Raw genomic sequence first — 18,416 nt, forward strand, 5'->3', positions numbered from 1 at the left:
AATGACCTGTGCTGGAAGGTAAACAGGGGGAGTACATCCCTGTTGGTTCTCAGTGGCTTTTAGTACCACTAACTATGGTTTCCTTCTGGGCTGCCTGACTGGGATGGAACTAGGAGCTGCTGCTTCAGCCAGTGATATTTAGTATACAAGGTGCTGAGAGGTTCCATCTTGTCTCCCATGTATTTATTTATGAAAACACATTTTTATCCTGCTCTACCAAGGAGCTCAAGTCAGCAGACATATTCCCTTACCTTGAGGAGACCTCTGGACTACCCCCCCCCCCAATGATACAGCATGTAGTCCATTGCCACAGCTGCATCGGTGGAAGGGATTTAATTAGGATTGGGCTGTTAGTCTTTTAGCCACTGTGCTGTCCCTGCTCTCTATATAATGATATGTGTATGTTGTATACGTTCTAGGATATATCAGGGATCCTTTGTTGCTTGAGGTGGATCCATCAGATCACAGAAAGAAACAGCAAGATCTGTCAGCCGTTCCTCCAAAATATAATCTGCGTATTTTATGTTCACCCTGCCCACATCTTCCAACAGAGTTTGAACAACAGACTAATCCAGGTAGAGTAGAAAATGATGTATTGAAAGACAACACTAATAAATTAATGACTTTATCTCAATGTCTCCTGGATAGGGGATGAATGTAATTACAAAAAGGTCCTCTAGTGCCACACTAGGAGGACTTTGGAGGGTGCCTAAAGGTCGTCTGGGTCCAGTCAGTGCCTGGAAGAGAGAACAGCTAGGAACCCTTCATTCCATGATGAAAGAAAGTTATAAAGATGTAATGAACAAACAAGCCCCCTTGTCTGGTCAGGGCCGGCTTTAAGCCGATTGGATGAAATGCTCCCAATTGGGCCTTGTGTCTAAGAGGGCCCTGTGCTAGGGTAATCTACTCTAATCGATGACAAGGAGCTGCTTGTCAGCCTGTGTGGGAGGCAACTGGAGGCCAGAAGTGACACCAGACCTGAAAGATCCACCGGAAATGTTGTGTGGTTCTTGCAAGACAGAACCTTTCTATGATTGTAAAAATCCGCTCTGGGATTTAGAAACAGCCTGCCTATGTAAACCACCTTGAATAAAGTCAGAGGAGTGATCCGATGACCAGAAAGGCGGTATATAAATACTGTTGTTGTTGTTGTTGTTGTTAAAATTATTATTAATCTTGTATGCCAGGCATTCCAACAGGTAGATCGCGATCTACCTGTAGATCGCGGAGGGGTCAGAGGTAGATCGCCAGCTCCACTTGGCTCCATCTCTCCAGCAGCTCGCCCCGTCGCTAGGAGAGAGCTTGTGCCGGCAGGTCGTCTGCCGAGGGCTTGCCACCACTGCTGATCCTTTGCCTGTCTTTTTTCCCTGCCTGCGGGAATCTTGCCTGTGGGTGTATTGGGGGCGCTTGTTGTTTTCGTGCCAATAGTTTGTGGGTATCCCAGGGGGCCGCCGCCTGCACCCCGTGATGAGACGCCACAGGTCCGGCGTCATACCTGGTCTCCTGCCTCTCAGAATCACCCATTCCTGCCCCCGCCCCAATATCCCTTAGAAGTGTGTTATATACCAAGCGATATTCATTCGCACGGGCTTTAACTGAATACACTTACCGTATTAGTTGTGTCGTGTGCTGGTCGTTGGTCGCTTTATAGTTTGCTTTCATTAAACGTTTTTGGGCAGACACAACAAAGTGTCAAGAATTTGGTGATTTTGGCAGGCTTTTCCAATTTTGTTCTAACTTGACTATGCCTTGCCTTCAAATTGGTTCAAACTACTGTGACTTTTGCTTGCCTCTGCAATTTTATTTTGCCTAGCCTTTGCGTTGATTCTACTCTGCAATTTTATTTTGCCTTACCTTTGCGTTGATTCTACACTGTGTGCAGAATTTATTAAATCGCGTCTGGTAGTATTTGAACTTGTTTGGCGGTATTTGATTTTATCTGGTTTGCTGGACAGGTGTTTGAGTTTTTTTGGTGATTGTTTGGTGGTATTTGATTATTGGTGCCTGTATGATGAATTCTTATTTTTACTTTTAGAACTGCATGTGTGGTTTTGGCATCTCCTTGTATTGCACATCATCCAGAGGTCTTCAGTTCCTATTGATCTTTAATACTTTGGGACAGTGACAGTTTTGGACCAGATTCAGCTAATGTTTATACTAACTTAGCAGATTTGGCCTTCTTACATCCAGCCACCCCAGTATAACGAAGATGAGTGTTCCAAAGAAGGGCAGAACCTATCACTTTCATGATGAATGGGAAATGGACTACTTCTTCATCATGGTGAAAGACAAGTGTTGTTGTCTAATTTGTAATGCCCCAGTATCCTTGCCCAAAAAGGGTAATCTGGAACGTCATTATAAGGCTCTGCATAGCAATAAGTTTGATGCTGATTTTCCACCCAAAAGTGAAATTTGTAAACTGAAGCTCAAAGAACTTAAATCGAAATCAGCTACTCACTAACAGTTGATTGCGAAGCCAAGGTCACATTTGGTCAATGCAACCATAGCATCCTTCAAGGTCAGCAACCTGATCGCAAAGAAATGCAAACCTTTCACTGAAGGGGAATTTGTAAAAGATTGTTTTCTTGAAGCAGCTGACAATCTTTTTGAAGGATTTAAAAATAAGAAAGAGATCATAGCTGCTATTCAAGATGTACAATTGTCAAGAAACACCATTGTGCGGCGAATTGAAAAGATGTGTGGAGACACAACTGAACAATTGTTGGAGGATGTTTCAAATTGTGTTGCTTTCTCACTCCAACTGGATGAATCTACAGACATAAGAGACATAGCCCAGTTACTAGTCTTTATCTGGATGGTTTTTGAAGACTTCAGTGTTAAAGAAGAACTACTTGGAATGATTTCTTTAAAAGGGAGAACTACCAGTCAGGAAATATTCAGTTCTTTCCATTCTTTTGTGACAAAGTGTTATCTTCCATTGCATAGACTTGTTTCCATCACTACTGATGGAGCAAGAGCAATGACAGGTGAGGTTAACGGTTTCATAGCCCTCTGTAGACAGCATGACGACTTCCCAGATTTTCTTTTTTACCACTGCTTCATTCACCAGCAAGTTTTGGCAAGCAAGAGACTCAATACAAAGACTGTCATGGACATCACTTTCAAAATTGTAAATTCAGTTCGTGGAAGATCACTTCAAAGACAGCTTTTCAATCTTACTCTTGATGAAGGGGCAGCAGAAATCATTTTGCACACAGATGTAAGGTGGCTAAGTAGGCACAAATTTCTGCAAAGATTTCATGATTTGCTGAATGAAATAAGAAGTTTTTTGAAGGAGAGGGAGATGACCAAGCAGAGTTGGAAGATGAGGAGTGGTTATGTGATCTGGCATTTCTCGCTGACTTTACAGGCGAACTAAGTGATATGAACCTTGAACTACAAGGTAAAAACAAATACATTGGCGAGATGATGAGTACAGTTTCATCCTACAAGAGCAAATTAGAGTTAATGATGGCTAACCTTGCAAACAATACTTTTGATCATTTTCCTAATATGCAGGACCATCTGGGACAATATCCAAATTTTGTTTTTCAGAACGAGAAGTATGTGACAGAAATCTGTTCTGTTATCCAGGAATTCGAAAATAGATTCTGTGACTTCCAAAAAATTGGAACAGTTGTGGAGTACTTGTCATACCCATTCAAAGTATATGTGGACATTAAAGAAACTGCAGCTGCTATCAGTAAAAATTACTCATTGAACAAGCCATCTCTTGAAAACGAAATATTAACCCTTAAAAATGACATTTTTCTCAAGACCTGTGCTGAGCAAGAATCGTTTTGGAAGCTAGTGCCTAGAGACAAATTTCCCAACTTGAGAAGATGCAGTGAAGCTGTACACTCCTGTTTCGGCTCAACTTATTTGTGTGAATCTGCGTTTTCCCATCTGAAAATGACAAAGAGTACACAACGTTCCAACATGACAGATGAACATCTCCAGGATTCGCTGAGACTGGCCCTCACGCAATATTCACCCAACTTCAAAAAGCTGGTGGATGAAATGCAGGCTCAGACGTCTCACTAATGAGCAAGAGCGAAATATTAAAGATTGTGCAAGATAAGCCTGGATCAATACTCGACCTAAATTTAACACAAATTACTCAGTAAAAGTTAAAGAAAGTTATTAAGACAGTTAAAGAAAGTTATTACTCAATAAAAGTTTAAGAAAAAATGTATTTTCCATTTCCCCTCACACTTCTTACTGAATCTTCGTCTCTCTGTTTTGTTTTTGCTTAATTTGCTTAACAGCTGATCGCATCCAAGTAAATGACAGAAGGTTCATTAAAAATGGGGGGGGTGGAATCCTCCAACTTTATTGGGTTAAAATTTAATTTGAAACTAATTTGAAACTTAATTTTCGTGGTGGTAGATCACCGGCACTTTTGGCCGGAAAAAGTAGATCACGACCTGTTCGAAGTTGGACATGCCTGTTGTATGCAATTTTATCTTTAAAAGGCACTTAGATCCATTTGGTCAATTAACTCACATGTACTTTTTAAGCACACAAAGTTTCCAATTGGGCAGTGCAGCTCCTAAGGTCAGTCGTGTTTCTGGCCTCACCGCATTGAAATGGTAGCAGTGGGAAGGGCAAACCTGCTTCAGACAGGGTCTGCTGTCAGATGCTTGCCCCTGGCACCAATATGTTTTATTTTCATATTTGAGCCTGTCTAGCACTGGCTGTGTCCACATGCAAACGTGCAGGGTCGAAAGCAGAAAAGAGTCACTTGTAAACTAAATGCTCATTCCAACCTGTGGTTTTACGTGCAGATGACCAGCAAGATGAGAAATGCAGAAACCAGTATTAGTGTCACATGTGAGAATGGCTTAAGTGTCACAGTCTTCTGCCTTAGCAAGGGCCTCTTTTGCATGTTATCCACTATTTTGTGCAGGAATACTCACTCATTCGCTTGTTCAGCAGATTTTGATCCTTCATCTCACGAGCGATCTGAATATGAAGCCTGGGTGCTGGAAGGCTATAAAAGAGAAACACATGTCAGAAGGAGAGCTCAAGTTCCTTTAAGGATCTCAGTAAGAAAGCTAAGTTTTCAGCTGACACCACAGCACTCGAAGGAGCCCATGTGGAGACAGAATGCAGTGTACCAAAGTGTTCCAGAGGTACTGCCATTTTTCCTCCCCTGTTATCTAGTTTCTTCCCAGACATATTTATATGTAGCTTAGAGATCTCCTGGTTCTCTTCCACATTGTTTTTCCCCCACATTATTTTTCTTGCAGCAATAATTGGGATTTGAGATAAAACCCAATCCTATTCCCCATCATCTTCTGCCACCCAGCCATGCTGACAGACCATGTGCTGCATGCAGTGGTGGAGGAGGGGCAACCAGATGACCTGGGAGACATAAATAAAAATATTTTATACTTAGCTCTGTAGGTTGCCTGGCTGTCAATGGGTCTCCTTGGACCTACACCAGTTATTTTGCTGGTCTACACCTGAGGAGAGTCAGGGGTTGTGTGAACTGGGAAAAAAGGGGATAGCATCCCAGTGCACACTGTTGCTGCCAGGATCCACCACCTCCAGCCCCCAAACCATCCCCGCCCTCCCCACTACCTACACTGAACATCCCCCATGAACTGCCCATGACTCACTCCCACTGTCACCTTATCTGCTCCAATGTGGTCCGTGTGTGGTAGGTACGGGGAGTCTCCCACCATTTCTGCCAGGGGCTTTGACATGCACAGTAGTGGTCTGTTTGAGGACTTAGGGCAATGATCAGGGGATCTGCTGCCTTAGGCCCTTTAAAGGATTGGGCCATTAGTGCATGAGAGTATCAGCAGCACTGACTTACAGCCCAGTCCTATGCAAGATTGAACTGCTGGGCAGGGAGTATTACAACGGCAGAAATGATTTCAGCTATTGTAAAATGGCACTGTCGTTTTGGGTGGATAGCTCATATGAGTGGGCCCTAGGCATTTATGAATATACTTCCATATTCACATTAGTTGGTCCTACATATATGGAGTAAGCATTACATCCTGTTGTGTGCCAGTCACGCATTCCAGGGCCATGTATAAATTCGACCAAATCTTTAGACCAACTATTGCTGCAAGGGCTTGCAGGCTACACTTTCTGGAACTCCCTCTTTTTCACAACTAGTAAAGGTATAGACCTGGGGTACTTCCAGGTGGGGCATTTAGACTGGGATTAGCACACTTGGTTCCAAGGCCAGCCCATCCATAAGGCCAACTGGAGCAGTCACCTCAGGCAGTATATTGGTGCAAGATGCCCGCCTCTGCCTGCCTCCACTGCTTCTCCTTCTCCTCCTACTCCCTGGATTGAGACAGGAAGAAGACATATGGAGGAGAGGAAAATGCTGAAGTAGAAAGCATTGGAGAGTGGGAGGAGCAGAGGCCGGGACTTCAGCAGGCAAGAGGAGAAGTGTCTGTCATGCCACCTCAAGCGCCAGGAGGTGTTCAGCCTGCCCTGCACGATTCACACATTCTTTATGAGGGGTTCATAAGGTGCCACCCGTGGGCAGCTCATCTGAGAGAAGGAAAACTCTGACCCCAAACCTCCACTGCCTTGTGGCTACATCCAGTTATGGAAAAGGCTTCAGGAGTCAACCTCGAGGCAAAATCCGGAGCCGGAGTCCCTGAGGCAGTTCATGGCTGAACACAGTCCCGTTCTGGCAACTCCTGCGACGCCACTGGAACCAACTGTATTGGCTTCTGCCTTTCCATTGGACCATTTCAGCGATGTGGAGAGGGGGATTTGCTGCATGGGTAACAGCCTATCCTCCATACCTACTTAACCCAGGCTTCGCGCACTGGAGAGGACACTCTGTTCCAGAACCACCATTCAGAGCATGATACCATAGTCTTCCGAGACTGAAGGATGCCAACAACACCCGTACATTGTTTGCCTGCGTTTTTCTCATGCTGAAATGATCACAGAATGCGGAAATCCAACAATTGAGAACAGCAGCGTGGCCGCAAAATGACTGCATGTACAGTTTGCTGTTAGCGCTACTGTTCCATTTTTCTTTGAGAAGATGTGCCCAGATACGATAGAAACAGGATGTGCAAAACAGGAAGGGGAGGGTTAGGCTACACTGTGCAACCCAAATACACAATATCTACTGTTGTGTGGAATGAACATTGTAATTCTGCACAGCAAATGGAAAAGCAATTTTGCCTGGCAACATAAGGAGCACTTCTGGAAGTGCCCCTGTCCTCTGCTTTATCTGGTAACTCGACATCCTCACCCAATGTTTTAGAGTGAAATCATACACTTTTCCCCTTTAGGAGCCCTCTTTTATTCCTGCCCCCTTGCACTTCCCTGTTCTCTCACTGAGGGATCAGATGTTCTCTGATCAACCACAATTTGAATTTCACTTTGTTCTCTTTAGCATTTGAGTTTTGAACCCCTTGGTTCCCCCTGCTGGCATAAAACAGAAGTGTTGGTGAGTTTAGCAGTTATTTTCTCACTTTGGTTCACCCCAAATTGATGGCAAGGAATGTCCTCCTCCATGACTGAATTATTTTTTTACACCTGAAGAAGAAAAACCAAGTCCCTCTACCAAAATACACAATATTTTATTAAATTACTAACAGTTTGCTGTCCTTTTATGGTGACCGAATACGCTGCCTGAAGTAGTCCACGTCACTTTTCCTAATGATAAGATCTGCCTAGGTAGTCCCTGAGTATGGTTGCCAACTTTGCCTGAAGCTATTCCTGAATATATTTTTTCCCCAACATGATATGATGTAATTTAGCCAGGAAAACCCAGATAAAATCTCCAAGATTCCTTTCAGAGTCTCCTGGAGATTGATAATGATTCCTGGAAATTTTAGGCCAATCCTAGAGGGTGTGCGTCACTGTCTCCCACAATCTCTTCAGAACACAATTGATTTGTGGGCTGCCCTAATAACCCAGCCACTGAGGCCAACTTTTTCACATTAGGCTGCATAGGAGGTGGTGGCTGAAGAAGAGGGAAAGAGAGGGACATGACTCTTTCCTATAAGGCCAAACTGAAATAATTATTCAGAAATGCAGCTTTTCAAGTACTTCTGTCTTTCATATTGTAGGACACCTGCATGGAAGTTCCCCAAGATGGAGGGAATATAAAAGAACATCAAGGCCACAGTAAAATGCCACACCAATCTGTAGATTGCCCATCACTGGAGAGTACCAGTATTGACACTTCTGAGCTTTGGTGTGAAAAATCACACATGACTTTCTATGGAGGGTTTTTCCCTGGAAGAAAGATCTCATGCAATGGTAAGAAACTAAAGCTGTCATCTAATTAAATGCCATCAGCTGATTACTTCAATACATTAATTATTTTGAGAATTCTTAATTAAAGCAACAGTTTCTGCCTGGAATTAGCATCAGCTATCTAATCTTTGTCACACTCATCAAAAGCTGTCTGTAGTTAGACCAGGGGTCCATTTAGCTCAGTATTGTCCAGGTTGACTGGCAGTGGCTCTTCATGGTTTCAGACAGGAATCTTGCTTGGAGATGCTAGGGATTGAGCTTGGAACCGTCTGCATATAAAGCAAGTGTGCTACCTCTGAGCCATGACCTTCCTCCAAGGCAAATACTGTACAGATGTTTAAAGCCCACAGCAAGCTTTTGGAATTTGAATTCTATTATATAACACAGTAATTCTCAAACTTTTTAGCACCAGGACCCACTTTTTAAAATGACACTCTATCAGGACCCACCTAGCTTTACAAGACTTTAAAAAAGATGATCTAGGAAGAAGCAATATCTTTATTTATTCTTTTATTGGCAAAAAAAAAAAAAAAACAACCTTGATCCATTTCTCATAATGAGGTAGTCCTAATGAATAGCCTCAAGGCTTGAGGGGCTTAGTTATGAGGCTTCACCTGCCTCTACTATCTGTCATTGACAGACTTGGGAGGGGGGAACCATTTATCTCCCTATAGTTACACAACCTAGCAAACTGCAGGAGCTCAGCTGTTTGCAGGGCAGTTAAAGCTCTCTGATTTTTGAATAGCCTCAGGGCTCAAGGCAATTAGTTATCCGAACTTTCTACGACCCGTTTTTTCACCCACCAGAAATTGGGTCTTGATACACCAAGTGGGTCCCAACCCACAGGTTGAAAAATATTGATATAACTGCTATAATGCCTACCGATTTGGGGTCTGATTATCTGGGACATTCTGCCTGATTGAATTATGCTTTTTAAATTATGTTTATAAACCGCCTAGATGAGAACACCTGGAGAAGCATTCAAAGTGTTTTAATGAATAACATCAAATACATGTAAAAATTTAAAGGGCAACTAACTTTATTTGAATAAAGACCACAGTGTGTGATCTCTTCTCTGGGCTTCCCTAGTTGGCCAAAAGCATCTGAAAAACCCAGATTGCAGAGAAAGAAGGCCACCGGTAGAAACAGGCCTCTTCCCTCCTGTTCAACCATGCAGAAGCTCTGGACAAGGTGGAAAAAGAAAGGAGCACAGAAAGCAGGTCAGTTTTTAAGTTCTTCAGTTTTGGGATTGAAAACAAAGAAATTGCCTTATCTAACAGCACCCAAATAGGCCCATCACTGGAGTTGCCAGATTCTTCAGGGTTAACTCCAGAACAGAAAGAATCTGGAAAGAAAATTTCCAGGATGCTCCTTGGAACAGACAGGGAGCGAAAGCCAAGTAAAACAATGATTAATTAAGGCTCAACAGTCTAGTTTAGCATCTTACATGATACCTTCTTTCAGCACTCATGAGATAGTATTTTGCTTTAACTTTATTGCAGCTAGAGAAAAGTCATTTTGCAAGATGGTAAACAATGATTTCATTCCCAGCCTTCTGTTTCTGGTAAGCGGACATCTAGAGGTAATGCCAAAGAAAGCAGAGGTAAAACCACCTTTGGGTGCAGCCTAGTGCATTAGTGAGTGTGGTTGAGACATCATTGCTCTGCTCATTTACCCAGAAACCAGTCCTAGTCAGCTTAGTGGGACTTCCTTCTGGGTAATCATGCATAGGATCAGGCTTCACATTCCATTGAAACAAAAGGGAATTAAACGTGATTAACTGTATATTGGCCTTCATCCCCTCATATTCTCTATGTGCAACAAGTGCAGGCAGAGATACTCCTGAACTTTATTTTGAAACAAAATTAATTGTGTGGACAAAAACCTAACAGGAACTCAGCCCATCTGCAGAGCCCATCCCTAGCATGGTTGGGTAAGACATTTTTACAGACAGTTTTCTGGCATGTAGGTCTGTTTAAATCTAGCACAAGACATTTGGGTGCGGTGTCAGAAAAGGTCTTGAAGTTTTGTTTTCCTTTAGGTGCCAGAGATGTTCAGGCTACCTCAGATATCTGAAGACTCCCCAAAAGCTCAGAGGAAAAAATTAAAGTCCAGTGAGCTCTCTAAAGAACTTGTGGTCCTTCCATTGCTGGTTCAGTTGGAAAGGGAGCCCTACATCAAAGCAAAAAAACCAGCAGGTAATAGGTCATGGCCTTGATGAAGGGTACATATGGATTATTGTACTGATTAAGTAAAAGCAAACTCCCTCATTCTGAACAGTAACAATTCTCCATCAGCTGCTGTTGTCTATTTAAAAGTAGACTTTAAGTAGACTGGTTTTGGAAAATTATTGTGATCCTACTTCTAGCCTGTTTGTGCAACAAAGCTATATATGCTTCAAAGAAACTTCGGTTGCTTTTCTGCCCATCCCCACAAATCAAAATACAAGTGTCTACTATATGAAGAAAAACCAAAGGAGGCTTAGGCTGCAATTCTAACCACACTTGCCTGAGAGTAAGCCCCATTGAACAAAATAGGACTTACTTCTGAGTAGACCTGGTTAGGATTGTGCTCTTAATGTGTATATGGGGAACACTTACCTCAGTGCTAATATGTGTTATTTTTCTGTCTTTATCTTTTGGATGTAACTCGATTATTCTCCTCAGTTTTTCCAGCAGTCTTAAACGAGGCTTTAAACAGTCTTTATTCCCCTTATCTGGTCATGGTTTGCCAGGTAATTTTGGCGGGGATGGAGTCAGGGATCAGTCAGTTTGGGCACTAGTCAAGGGTCCAAGCCTATTAGATGGTCCACCAGGCCTTAGCACTCCCTGAATCCTCAGTACTGGGGTTAGTGGCCCAGTGTACCATCAGGGGTGACTGGGGGATGCCATGGGTCTCCCAGCAATCTGATTTTGTGTTGTTTCTGGTTCAGAGCGTCTTTACTTATTTCTGAAGCTGACCTGTATTTTTATTTCATCGCTGAATATTGCTATTATAGTTGTTAACCCATTTCCGCCCAGCCCACATTTGGTCCCTGTTGTGTATATGCAAGGTTGGGCAGAAACAGCTTAAGGAGAAAGGCAGCATTGAAGGAACCTGTTGAACGTTATCTAGCATATGCCTAGGAATTTCTTTGTCATTTTCTACAGTTTTCCATTCCTGTTCAAGGGCTTCTACAATTATGCTGTAGATGTAGTCCTCTATTAACATGCTTCTTGTAGGCCTCCTTGAAATCTGGCTCAGGTCAAAAATAATGCCAGAGAGTTGCCTATAAACTAAGTTAGATTGAGGCCTCTATTTACTAAATTGATATGTAAGCTTATCAGTTGTGTAATTTAATAATAATAACTCGGTATTTATATACTGCCTTTCTGGTCATCGGATTACTCCTCTGACTTTATTCAAGGCGGTTTACATAGGCAGGCATTTCTACATCCCTCAAGGGGATTTTTACAATCATAGAGGTTCTCTCTTTCAAGAGCCAACAACATTTCAGAATGGATCTTCCTGGTTTGGTCTCACTTCTGGCTTCCAGTTCTCCCACGCAGGCTGACAAGCAGCTCCATCTCTCACGTGGAGGGCAGCCAAGACGCTTCTTGCTCACACCAAGAGCAGGTGGAATCACTCAGCTCGGCTTGTCAGCTGCTTCAAGGTCTCACCATTCTCAGCCGTTCAGGGAGCTGCCGGTGTCCTCGAACTGGTGACCTTCTGATGTTATCTTCGGGCTAAGGGAGACTCTACCCTCTAGACCAGACCTCAGAGTGTTCTGTACTTTCCCTGGTACCAAACAGCTAGTAAATGAGATGAAGCACAATATAAAGCTCTTTTTTGGCAGCAGGGGAGGGGACACAGTAAGATTATCCATGCAAGCTTTTAAATATGTTTGGCTTTTGCATTTCAGTTCTGCATCCAATCTGGAAAGTGCGGAAAGGCGACAGTCTATATAACAACAGCATGTGAGGAAATAGTTTTTACTTTGGCAACAATGTTCATTAGTCAATAACACCAGTTATTTTCCCTCTTATCTTGCAGGAGCTTGTTGTAATGAACTCAAATCTGAGGTTACTCTGGACGATAAACTGTTGGCTCCGTTGTGGAATGATATCATTTCTGAGCCAGAAAATAGAAACAAACAGCATCAGATCATCAATGGTAGAACCCCAGAGGCTCCCCTAGGTACTTTCTGCCTACCCTACCTTCAATAAATAGTAGAGAATTTTCTCCCAATGGGAAAAAAAAATAAGAAAGAGAGGCATGAGCAGAAAAGGCAGCATCAAAGAGGTCAGTCAGTCCGTAGAAGTAGACAGAGGCTCACTTCAGACATGCCATATAGTTGCTGCTGGAAAACTAAAATATTTGGACCTTCTCCTTATTGTGATTCTGTCTAGTTTGGTTTCTTGGTAGCAATCACATTGCTGAAGTTAAATCTGAAGAAGTCCTGAAATTCAACCCTTTCCTTGCCTGTAACTTCATTCCTTCTATTTTGGCTAGAGAGGCAAATGACTGTTTAGTTAAATATATACACTAAAAAATTGTTTTCAAAGACATTAGCAGAGATAGCACTTGGTTATGTTAAAAAAATCATCTTTTTTCATCCTGAGTGTCTGTGATGCCATCATCTAAAATGTTTTAATGTGTTGGGAAGACAGGAGTTGATCTGTGAGTCCTCTTTCTAACTCTGATTTATTGATGTGTCACATTTAAAACGTATATAGAAATTACTAACTGGATTTACAATTTTTTCGCCCCTAATATAGGGTAAGACTGGCTTCTCCCTGTGTTCACAGTTGTACGTACCACCAATTTGAACACTGATTCAGGCTGCAATCCTATAATACTTCCTTGGGAATAAGCCCCATTGAATGCAGAGGGACTTACTTCTGATTAGACGTGCATAGATTGCATTGTCGGTCTGCCTTGCATTTCTTTCCTATGGTTCAGGCAGGCTATCTGTCTTTTTAAAAAAAACACATTTATTAAGCTCTAAATATACATTAGTCAACTAAATGTATCTTTGGCCCCCTTTAAAAAAATACAAGAACAAAAAACCACAGTCAATTTTTCAAAAAGTTGAAAAACTGCCAAAGAGAGGGAGGTTCATGGTATCACAGGTGCCAGCCAATCAGTGCTGTACACAGCTCGCTTCTACTGCAAACATGAAGAACTGGTTTTCCCAGAGTTTGATCTGGCAAGGAAAATTGTTTGAACAAAATGCAATGAGTGTGCATCCATGGCTGTCCCACTGCTCATAATATGTATTATACTTTTTTGCAACTTAGAAAATGTGCATGGTGTGGCCCTCCCAGGACCTTACTGCTTCAGAATGAAGATGCGTTTGAATACTCTCCTGTAAGAAAGGTGGAAAGAGAGCATGGCAGATGGGAAAGTGCCAACACAGCCTTCTCTCTGACATACTATATTAGAAAGTTTTTGACAATGAGGAACATGTAATAAAAAGCTTTCTTCATATATAGATAACATGCCATGTTAGGTTTCTGTGGATCTAATCCTATCCAACTTTCCACCACCAATGCAGCTGCAAGGCTGCCCCAAGGTAAAGGAACAAATATTCCTTTACCTTGAGAAGGCCTCTGTGGCTGCCCTTCCAACAGAGGATGCAGCATATGCCCCATTTGCATGGCTGCATCAGCACTGGAAAGTTGGATAGGATTGGGCCCTGAACTCATTCTTATGCAAGACAATGCAATCAATTACCGTATATTTGTTTCCTATGAATGTTCATGCTGCAATAAATTAAAGATGCCACAGAAAGCCCTCCTTTTTTTGTTTGGACAAGGGAAAGGTGTGAAACATATGACTTATTAACTGTGGGTCCTGCTGATTTTGTCTGTTTTTGTATTTGTATTTCCTTATGTCCTTCACTTCTACTTTTCTTATATCTCTTTTTAGATAGTGATCTATTCACACAGGATGCAGTCCCATCAATTGGCCTGCTGCCCACTATCGACCCAAGCAAGTATCCAGGAACCAAGAGTAACAGGGATAACTTCAAAACTTCCACAATCATTAATACTGGCATTGGTGGCAAATATAAGGATCTCCCCGCAGGAATTACTCACCGAGAACAGAGAGGTAAAAGATGGCTCTGTGCAAGGAACCTAACTCCATTGCATCATGCATGCATAGGTCAATGGAGCAGCAAGATTTACATAGTAGTTCAGAACAATGTGCTAGTTTGGCAGCAGCAGTGATTGTATAAATATGATTGCACACATTTATGATTGCACGACTAGCCTATTTCAGACCGCAGATGAGGATCACTTGACATTGTGCTGTGTGGCAAAAGCTATATCATCACAAAATGAATGATTCATGTGCAGTGGCTCATCTAAGAGAACAGGTGATGATGGTTTCATGTTGCAACCATAAACCTTTTTCATAACCATTCTTAGTGGCTGGGTGAAAAACAGCCCAATCTATAAGCTGCTGAACACCCTAACAACACACTACATTGTAACAACCACAAGAAAAAATAATTGAAAAAAGTCTCCTCAGGGCAGCTGTAGTGTGTAGAGTTTAGGGGAAAAAAGACTCCTGTTAATATAATATGGTTGGGAAACTATGCACAAATGGAAATTGGAGTTTAGTTCTTAATTATTGATTAGCTGTGGTTCATCATCAAGATGTAGTCAGCTGCCCTATACTGTACTGTGAGCAATGAAAAGCTATCACATATTTTTCATGTGTAAATAATGCCCAAAATACATCTTTGCTGCAAATTTAAATGAGTTTAATTTGCATCTTTTCCTTGTCTCCAATAATTGATGGGAATTATAGTGTTGTCACAGGCTGATGGTCTCTCGTATTAGAAAAATTAAGAGCCTGATTCTACTGATGGGTACTGCAACTGCAGTACTGGTGCTGGGTGTTGTAAAAGTGCCATGTAGCAGTTTGCAGCACCCAGTGAGTAAGCGGTGCAGGTGGGAAGGACTGCACTGACCCACAGGCACCGCATCCCACCCGACAGCCAAAGGCAGAGGTAAGGTTTGTGCCAGGCGGCAGAGGGGTGTGGAAAGAGTGGTGGGAGGGTGTTCTGGAGGTGGAGAAGGAACCAGTTCAGGCCTGGGAGCATGAGAGGGGTATAGAGTAGCAAGCCTCCACTGCATCCTAACCCCTGTCCTGGGCTTGCTGGCATTACACAGGGTGTTCTGTGCAAGCTAAATAGCTGGTGCAGTTCTGAGTAGCCCCATTGAGCAGGCTGGAGTGCTGGCTATATATACAAATGTTCCCTTACCCCAAGCAGACATCCCACCTGCTCGAATCCAACCTGGATACAAGCTGGACCCGGCACTCCCACTGTGCCAGCATTGGATAGGATTGGGCTTCTTGATTCTCAGAAGCAGCCATGACAGCAATCCTGTTTAAACATTTCCCCCATGTGTTTCTATAAGCATATAAACAGAGTGATTGCCCCACATTGGCAGTCATGGGAAGTCTGGGGGTCAGGTAAGACTTCATGAACACAGCAAGGAAGTTGCTGTTACATTCATGCTACATGTGTATAGGAATGCATGAGGGAAAATGTCTGAACTAGGACTAGTTAAACAGGCATACATTTATAGTGTACTGTAGGTGACACCCCAGAATTTCTCAAATCCACTGTTTTGGCTACATACCCAATAACAGTAGACATCCAAACACAGATCTCAGCTAGTACCAGCTTCATCACTCGTTACCAGTGGCAACCCATTTACAGCAGCTTTGAGCAGAAGAAAGAAGGAAGGAATTAAACACTTGTTTTGTTATGACCTTTCATTTTGTATAATAGCTGGGAAATGTCTTCAGAATGAAGGGCAAATATGTTCTGTAATAAAACAAAGAGGCAGACAGGCAGAAATCTTTCTAGATGTATAAGGCTTCAACCTGTAGCTGTTACTATGTGTAACAGTTTCCTAGATTTACCTTAGACTTCATCAAGGCTCTGTATATTCCACCACCAAAAATAAATAAGTATACAAAAATCCAGTTGGGCACCTAAAACAGATTTCTTTGATGGTCTCCACAATCAGAAGAGCTAGAATTTTGCCTTTCAGAACCTAAATCCCTACTGAGATTCTTGGAATGTTGAATTCTGCTCCAGATGATGGATTCTTCACTTATGAAACCAATCTACAAATGTGCATAATGTAGAAACCCTGAAAGCAAAGCAAATTCTAAATAAAAGTGAAGAATTTAAGCAGGGACTTCTTAAGGCAGGGAAAGAAGGCAGGGGAACATTTCAGAGTGAAGAGAGATGCAGTTTCCAACACGCTGGCTAGATTCAAGATTGTACCCTAGCCCAGGGCCAACCTTAGGACAATTTGATCTATTTGGCCAGACTGGGCCCCACACCTGGAGAAGCCTCGCATTGGGGCAGTGAGTGGAGGTGCCCACAGCCACAGCTGGCACCTCTCTCTGTAGCTGACACTGCAGTGTTGCTGAGGAGTCACGAGGAAAGCCCCATAAGTAGAGCAGAGGTTCTCACACATTTAGCACTGCGACCCACTTTTTAGAATGAGACTCTGTCGGGACCCACCAGAAGTGATGTCATGATAGACCAGAAATGGTATCATCAAGCAGGAAAATTCGTAACAATCCTAGGCTGCAATCTTACCCACACTTACCCATTAGTAAGTCCCATTTACTATCATTGTTAAAAGAATATATACAGAGTAGCTTGTTAAAAGTACTGGGCTGTAACATTTCTCCAAATGCAGTCACATACTATGGTAGCATCAAGTCTAATACTATATTAAAAATGAAATATTGAACTGAATGGGGACCTACCTGAAATTGGCTCATGGCCCAACTGGTGGGTCTTGACCTACAGTTTGAGAAACACTAGAGTAGAGCATTGCCACTGGACAGCCCTCTCTCCCACCCACCTTGTCCTTGGTCTGACTGGCTTGAAATCAGCCTCCCTGGAAGCAGTGATGGGTGCCTTGCTGCTGCCACTCATCTTGGTAAGTAGGGGGCCCCCGCAAAGGTGTTTTGTGTTGGGCCCAGCAGCTCCTAAGGACAGCCTTGCCCTAGTCTCACTGAAGTGCACAGCATTTATTTCCTGGCAGAAAATTTTAATAACGTTACTCAATTTGTCCGTCCCGTCCCCCGTTTCAAGAATGTTCTAATGGCACTTCACTTAGCAGTCTCATTATAGGTCCTGATAGAGAAATTGTCCATCCGTTGCTCTTGGGATCTGTCCAAGCTACCAATGATCTGGGACACTGGGGATTCATTCCAGATGAAGAAGGTAAGGACCTAAAACCTGTTGTGGTCTCTTATCCAAAAGCAACAGACTGCACTCAGTATAACCCAAATAAATAGGATAGCCAAATCAGTGTCTTCCTCAGACAATACTACTTGCGTTAATTCAGACACAACAGCAAATTTTTGCATAGTAACTTTATTTAGGCTGTAAGACAGGTGATATTGCAAAGTTCTTTTAAAAGAGATTATACACATGAGTTTGGAGGATATTCTGCTGGAACTCATCCAATAACTGCAATATAGTTCTCTTTTTTACCATGAGCCTCTAAAGGAGAAGGCAGCTCATTTATAATCTGGTCAAGTATTTGTACTGTGCTTCAACCACCCACTATGAGTCACCAGGCTCCTAAAAGGCACTTTGACGCAATCTTCAGAGTCTGACCGGCTTGTTGTTGGCTGGTAAGGGAAAAGAACACATGTTGTATATTGGCTCTCTGTCTCTATCCCTGAATATATATGCAGAGACACACAAAGCAGGCAGAGCAATCCTATGATTCTGCTGACACTCAGTGCCAGTGTAAACCCAGTTGGTATGTAATGCACTCCAAGCAGTAGCTAAGTCAACAGCAAAACAATGCCATTTTAAATCAGGAATAACATAGCAACACCAGCATCCTCACAGTGATCATGACAACACAACTGCCACCTGTCACACCATTGTACTCTGACAGTGTCTCCATGTTGTTCATGTTCCATGAATGGAAGGAGCCAATCAATGGCAGAATGACCCCATGAATTCACCGTATCCAGCAGTGACTTTGTCAGTGCACATCCCTGTAGCAAGCATGCAAGAACCTATCAGTAAGCAAGATTACCACACATTCCAAGACTCTCTAAAGACAGGAATTTAACTCCTCTCATAGTTCAGACAGCCTGCAAATCATCACTTTTTTGAC

The 18,416-nt window shown here is 42.6% G+C and overlaps 1 protein-coding gene across 1 annotated transcript in view; it reads left to right on the forward strand.

Annotated features, from left to right (window-relative positions):
- The window catches only part of KIAA2012 (KIAA2012 ortholog), an 85,610-nt gene that overhangs the window by 22,129 nt on the left and 45,065 nt on the right, over nt 1–18,416 (forward strand). The window contains exons 5-12 of the mRNA XM_066621871.1: nt 420–563; nt 4,915–5,135; nt 8,064–8,256; nt 9,343–9,473; nt 10,295–10,451; nt 12,286–12,429; nt 14,164–14,346; nt 17,372–17,558. Of these exons, the coding sequence (XP_066477968.1) occupies nt 420–563; nt 4,915–5,135; nt 8,064–8,256; nt 9,343–9,473; nt 10,295–10,451; nt 12,286–12,429; nt 14,164–14,346; nt 17,372–17,558 (1,360 nt within the window). The remainder of the gene's footprint in view (nt 1–419; nt 564–4,914; nt 5,136–8,063; nt 8,257–9,342; nt 9,474–10,294; nt 10,452–12,285; nt 12,430–14,163; nt 14,347–17,371; nt 17,559–18,416) is intronic.

The sequence above is a fragment of the Tiliqua scincoides genome, chromosome 1 (genome assembly GCF_035046505.1).
Source record: "Tiliqua scincoides isolate rTilSci1 chromosome 1, rTilSci1.hap2, whole genome shotgun sequence".
Classification (NCBI taxonomy): domain Eukaryota; kingdom Metazoa; phylum Chordata; class Lepidosauria; order Squamata; family Scincidae; genus Tiliqua; species Tiliqua scincoides.